Raw genomic sequence first — 6,799 nt, 5'->3', positions numbered from 1 at the left:
GCACCCAGAGCAGAGCTGGTAACGCAGCACAGCAGCAGGAACCACTTGGCTGGCGGCACGCAGAAGCTTTTAGCTGTGGCTTCAGAAGCTTTCTGGATGTTTCAGCTCTGTCTCGCCTCCAAGTCCACAGCTGCTTTCAGACCACGAGGCACACGGCCTCTTCATTATCCTAACAGCCCTCTTGGATTCAGGGAAATGCTGCTCTGCTAAGAGGTAACCAAAGCCTGGGCTCCCCAGCACTAGCTTCTGGCCAGTTCGTCCCGTCTTTGGTATCACCATCCCCGCTACCAGCCCCCAATTTGCCCATCTCACTGGAGCAGAATACGACCTCTCCTCCTGGAAGCAAATGGCAACATCACGAGGCATGTTGGTTTTGGCCATACCGCTAGAAATCCTTACGTGCTTGCGTTTAAAATGTCACGTTGGCTGAAAATCCCAAACAAAGAAGCAACACAGAATATGGTCAGCAGTAAAATAAGTTAGAACAGCACAACAGGACAGAACACATTCACAAATGATGGGATCCCTCCTCAGCCCTCCCATTACCAGATCAGGCTGCTGGCCTCCATCGGCAGAGAGCAGAGGAGCAAACCAGCACCAGCTGCCATGGTACGCACCAGGCTCCTGTCAGGAGAGATCCACCTTTGCTCTTATTGTATAGAACAAAGCACACGGAACAGCCCTGTCTCGTACACAAGTAACATACAGAACAACAGGGGGGAGCAGATCATCTTCAGGCATTAGATGATTCAAGGAATGATTACTACAGAGCTGGTTTGCAGCCTTGGAATGCACAAAGCCATTTCAGCTGTAGCTCCCAATAAAAAGTTCACCGCAGCTTCACAAGCTAGGCATTTGCATCAGGTATTCCAGGTCAGTTTAACTGCAAGTTAATCCATGCCGCTTCGTTCCCCCCCTTAGACTTCATGTACACAGGTGCTCTGAAGCTCCGTTGCTCAGTGGGCTGACGATTCACTGAGCGAGGCTTCCCTTCTGACCTGTCCACAGCTCTCTGAGCTCCACTTTGCAGCCAAGGTCTCGCAGGGCAGCTTTGGCCACATCGTCACAGTCCCTGTGCGTTGCACGAGCTTCTGTTATTAGGTTCTCAGCTCCCATCTCTAAGATGGGCTGAGAAAAGTCCCGGCTCCGGGAGACCAGGTTGCGGATCAGCATGCAAGCCTGTTTCTGAGGAGAGAGGAAAACAAGAGGGATTAGCATCTCACACAGGAAAATACCAAGTGGGATGCTGGCACACACAAAGCAGATCTGGCTCCAGCTAAGGAACCTTTTCTGGGCAACCAAATGTGAGATGCTATTTTCTGGGAGAATAAAATCCATAGACAAAAGCATGGCTGCTATTTTACACTGATGTTTATGCAACAAAGCCTCCTGCTTCCATCTGAGAGTTACTGATGTTCCAACAGCAGCCAAGCAATACGAAGTACTTCTTTAAATAATACTAAGATTTATTTTTTTTTACCGCAGAGCCACCTTTCCACCCCCCATGTATGCTCTTCCATGTACCTTTCCTGTCACTTTGCTGCAGTAGCTTATGCTGCTCTTTCAAAAATATTTCCTAGGGTATTTTAATATTCTGGAGAGCACAAAAAGAGAAATCAGAACCTAACTCCTTGCCATGGAGTTTCGTCAACTCTGGAGAAAACACGGCAACGTCTCCTCTCTGACGCATCACAGTAGCACAAGATGGCTCTGAAAGAGTCCGTCCTCACCCTGCTCTTTTGAAGAGAAGTAATGCCTTCAAGAGAAGCACTCCACAGTCACTTGAACCTGAAAGCAGGTGGGTTTGAAACCCAAACTGAATTTTGTTCTGACTACGTCAGGATGACAGACACAGGGTGCCCTGCATTTAGATGCTGTAACTATCTTCCCAACATGCTCAACTTGTCAGTGTTCATCAAGTGAAGGACAAACGAAGCAGTGAACAAAACCAACACCAATCCTGAATGAATAATCAAGAGCTCTAAGGCAGGTACCTGGACAGCCACTTCTCGAGGGTGTGCTTTCATGGCCTGAAGAGCTGCCAATGCCCCTCCGCCTTCCATGATGACGTTACAGTTCTCAGGTTTGCGCAAAGCCAACATGCACAGCGCTGCACAACCTTGCTCACAGATCTACAAGGCAAAGAGGAACTCAATTGCTGAAGATGTTGCTTTAAGAAAACTAAATCATTCAAATTCTGTTTTCCTGTTTGGAGGATTTTTTTAAATAAATAATAATTTTTAGTTTCCTCCACTAAAACATCTTGCTTCTCCTGAATGTAAATTAAGTTTCATATGGTCACTTAAAACAGATTTTAAATAATTTCAATAGTGGCTGAAATCTGATCTGCAGTCCCAAAGCATAAAACATTTTATTCATTATTCCCTTATTTAAGGACAAGGAAAAAGAAGTGATGTAGTAAGGTGGGCATACCTTTACATTTACAAAAGTATTTGCCAAAGCATGCACTTAACCACTCTCCGTCAAGTGGATGTCAAGGGTTTAGCACATTGTTCACGTTCTGAAAATAATTTTGTTAAACGCAATCGTTTAACAAACGTACTTAGAATATATCTGCTCTCAGCACAAGCTGTTTATCAGGAATAAGAGCACAGCTGCGGGCCGTTCCCCTATACAATGTGAGATAAGGCTGCTACATTATGCAGCCCATAGCCCTCCCTTCCCACCCACCGGGGGACGTCATCGTCAGCCCAGCAGCTGCATACCTGAGGGTTGGCAAGGTGATGGCTTATAGCGAGCACGATGAGGTCGGTCCCACCAGCGCTCACTATGGCATCTTTCACGTCATCGTTACCTGCAACCGCTCGGATGGCGCTCAGCACCTGCTTCACCACATCCTGCGTTCAGCAAGAAAAAAAAAAAAAAAAAAAAAAAAAAAAAAGCTTAGAAAGCAGAATTAAAAAGTATCACAGGCTTTTGAAAGCCACCCAGAACATCCCCCAGCAACTCCACTCAAACAGCTGTAATTCCAAGCAACGCTATTCTCATATTCTCACGTGTCAGGTACACCTTCTTGTTAGACAGAATAATAAGGAACTTGTTGGTTGGCAGAGGTTTTCAAAGTTTAAAGAATAAAACATCAACCCTCTTGAACCTCTTCTAGCTAGAATGGTGGAAACCCAGCAGAGCTCAGGTTTTCTGGGAGGAAGCAGAGCTCTGCTTGTGCACCAGGGAGGACAGAGGAAATGGCCATGAGTATGGGGCACAACCACTCCATTCTTATCTGACCGAGCAGATGTAATCTAGTTCTGCATATAAGGCTTCTAATAGGGAGGTAAGTGGGATCAATGGCTGGATTTCAACACTAAGTGCACCTAAAATAATGCATTAATTCTAAGGTTTATTCACAGACAGGATTTAAAAAAAAATAAAAAATAAAAATCACAACCTGCTGCATTACGCCCTCTCCCCCAAGTACACATTATTTCACTTACTGGATGGTCAATGCTGTCAGCCAGGAGAGATACCATGAAATTTAAGCCCCCAAGGTCCACAATTTCTTGACAGAATTCATTCCTGACAGAGAGGCGAGAAAGGGTGGCACACAGCTCACTGAGAACACCGGAGTTATCTGTGAATGCTGTGGAGGAGAGATGATGAATGGAGGTAAGTATGAGCAAGCAGAGCTGCTAGCAGAATCAAGGTGGTTTAGTTTGCTTCATTAAAAAATTAAAAGCCACACTACCCCAGGAAACAGTGACTTCCCCTTTATAATTAAAACAGATCATCGCAGATGACATTCTGTTCACTCTGTAGCTAGACTGATAGAATACCTTTCCCTGGCAGAAATGCAGCACCTCAGCAGGGATAATGTGTCTGTAAACCTGCACTGGGCTGTAAAATCCTTCCTAAAGAGACTGACAGATAGCTCTGATAACTGTCACCTTAGTGCTGCTGATAGCTCTGGAGCAGTCATTGTATTTCTCTCTTGGGGCACACTTCATCAAAGGAATTAAATCACGTTAGTAGCGAATTTCCAAACCACCTCTGGGGAACTTCAAGTTACGGCAAAGCACGGGTTTGAGATAAAAACGCACAGAGGATTCCAAATTAACATCAACAGCCAGGGGGTTAATTGTACCTTTCGCGGCCTCAATGAGCACCCTTAATCCGTCGTTCTCCAACACGATCATTTTGGCATGATCGTGAGCATGACCAAAGGGCACACGGATGTCGTCGTCGAACGTCATGATCCTGAGCGCCGAGGAGGCCGTTCGGACGACATCAGCGCTGTCTCCGTGCTGCACGATGGCTCCGGTCAGGAGCGGCAGCACCCCACCTTTCACAAAGTCCTGGCGGTTCTGCTCGTGCTTCAGACAGGCGTGCCGAATGCATCGGATCCCAGCCAGAGTCATGTCAGCATCCTCTCGATATTCTTTCAGGGTTTGTAGCAGTAGATCCTGACCAGCAGCGTCAAGCAGGTCTGGCTGCCCATCCAAGATGGCAGACAGAGTACAGAAGGCTTTCAGCATTAAATTTCTGTCTCCCGAAGCCAACTGGCAGGCAGAGAATACCACAGAGTAGGCACCGTTCTGCCCAGCCAGGTAGCGGAAAGCCAGCTGCTCTTTGCACTGGTCAGTGAAGACCACTAGCTGCTCGGCCATCTCATTGAGATCAGAGTCAGCAACACATCTCGCAAGGGAATCTAAAGTCTAAAAGACAAAAGAAAAGAAAAAAAGAAAGAGAACAAGAGTTACTTCTCAATCTGAACTATGAAGGAACGAGAACAGCTCTTTAGAGTTGGTTAAATTTGTTTATTTATAACAATGTCCTGCTTTTAAACCTCAAATGAATTTGAAATAGCTAAGAAACAGCTGTTTCTTAGAGCAGCATTTTGTCTTCAACACTTTGTCTTCATGCATCAGTGTTGCAACATCCCTCAATGTCAGTCTGACCAGCACGAAAGGAACTGGGTCCCACTAGCACATTTCACAGGGGCCAAGGGCACGCACAAGTACTTTAAATTCTGGCTGGTGCGTGACTGTATTCAATCCTCAGAAGAGCTAGCTAACAGCTCCCACTTATGTTAGTCATATTTCCTTCATTAAAGTTCTTCTGTGCTTTGACCACACCTTACAAAAGCAGAATCTGCTTCTGAGTTGTGAAAGAAATTCAGCGTTTCCTAGCCAAGAAATGTTGGTATTTCGCACTTACGCAGATAATGCTACTGAAAAGCACAAGCCAGCTCTTTGACGCTAGCTCTGAGATCACGTGGGATTAACCACTCGTTTAAGAGCTCACAAAGAAATGGGGCAGAGGCAGTAGAATATGTGTCTCATGATTCTTAGTCTAATACTCAGATTCTTAGTTAACTCTGACCTTTAGGAGACAACACAAATGTATAGTCCTACCAGCAAAATTTCATGCTTTTGCTTTTGACCATTTTCAGAGGCAGGCTGCCGCACAGCTTTCACAATATTGCTTAGATCAACACCTAAAAGGAAAAAAACAGAAACGAGATTCATATTAGCTACAAGAGCTTAATTAAAATTTAAGTTAACTACAGCTAACAAAGACAGGCTTGTTATAAAGCATGGATCAATGCACAAAGATGCTGAAGGGCTGCCAAAGTTCTGGTTAACTCTGATTGTCAGGTACATCCTGGAACAGAGAACTAATTCTGACTAAATCACAGCTGGGAAAAAAAAGTTCAATTTCATTCACAAAACCACATCTTGCACTTTCACTTAAAGCAGTTTCTCAATCATAATTACTCCGTTAAACTAGGTTAGCGTTAATAATATCTACATTCCGCTTTACATAGACTTCATTTCAATACTGAATGATCAATCTTTGCACATTGGTTCTCCGAAATTTTGAGAAACCTCAATCTGTAATAACTTAATTGCAACAGTGGAATTAATCTGCAATACCTTGGGACTCAAACTGCTGCACAGCCTCTCTCACCGCCTCCTCCGGATCCATTTCAAATTCCGTGATGTTTTCCTGCACGGCATCATCAAACGTTTCCTGGGCAATCTGCTTGGATCCCATTTTGCTGGAACGGAGTAAACTCCAAACTGCTCCTTTGTCCTGTCAGGAGGAAAGCCCACAGTTAGCTTTGCTGCGAGACCTTGTGAGGTTAAGACAAGACACAGCCAGCGAGCGACCTGCTCAAAGCACAGAGCTCAAAACCGAAAAAAATACTACAAAAGGGTGATTTTTTAACGTGTAATAAGAGGATAAAAGAATTCGGGGGGCCTGCAGAGGCCCAGGATTGGGGCGGGGGGGTCGCTGCAGCTGGGATGTGGATAGGAGCGGGACCGGGGCCCGGCTCTCAGCCCTGTCAGCCGGCCCTGCACCCCCGAGGGCTACTAACACCCGCTCCTGGACTACCACAACCCACCCTTGGGCTACCACAGCCCACCCCCCGGGCTACCCAAGCCCGCCCAGGCCCCGCGCCTCCCTCAGCGGGCCCGGCCGGCCCGGAGGGCCCAGCACTGACCCCGGAGAGGGCCCAAGACCCGTACCCAGACGCTGGGGGAGGCCGAGAGCGCTCAGCAGAGCCCGGTTCGAGCCCGGTTGCCCCCCGGTTTCCCCCGCCGCCCACCTCCGCCTGACAAAGAGCAGCGCGCTGAGGCGCCTGACCCGCCCCGGCCGCCGTCCTCCCTGGCTCGGCCCTCTCAGTGCGCATGCGCCGAAAGGGGGAGGGAGGGGGACGAAAAAAGTCCCGCCCACCTCCCCCCGCCAGAAGCGGCGCGGAGCGAAAAAGAGCACGGATGCTCCCAGCGCGCATGCGCGCCGCGCGGACTCCTCCCCACCGCTGTCGGTCGGGCGC

At 47.5% G+C, this 6,799-nt stretch overlaps 1 protein-coding gene across 2 annotated transcripts; it reads right to left on the bottom strand.

The window, feature by feature from the left end:
- Nucleotides 1-368: 368 nt before the first annotated feature.
- On the bottom strand, nucleotides 369-6,635 carry ARMC6 (armadillo repeat containing 6). 2 transcript variants are annotated; one of them, XM_084302911.1, is made up of 8 exons: nucleotides 6,572-6,635; nucleotides 5,895-6,054; nucleotides 5,373-5,455; nucleotides 4,103-4,673; nucleotides 3,456-3,601; nucleotides 2,727-2,858; nucleotides 1,995-2,132; nucleotides 369-1,185 (listed from the first exon to the last, which is right to left on the bottom strand). In XM_084302911.1, exons 2-8 carry the CDS (start codon nucleotides 6,013-6,015, stop codon nucleotides 973-975), a joined length of 1,404 nt encoding a protein of 467 aa, XP_084159037.1. In that variant the 5' UTR covers nucleotides 6,016-6,054; nucleotides 6,572-6,635; the 3' UTR covers nucleotides 369-972. The 2 variants fall into 2 exon arrangements, with proteins under 2 accessions (XP_084159037.1, XP_084159036.1); XM_084302910.1 differs by having other exon boundaries at nucleotides 6,492-6,624.
- Between the last annotated feature and the right edge of the window lie 164 nt (nucleotides 6,636-6,799).

This window comes from Netta rufina (assembly GCF_964035555.1).
Source record: "Netta rufina genome assembly, chromosome: 28".
NCBI lineage: Eukaryota > Metazoa > Chordata > Aves > Anseriformes > Anatidae > Netta > Netta rufina.
This window is presented reverse-complemented; position numbering and strand designations above follow the sequence as displayed.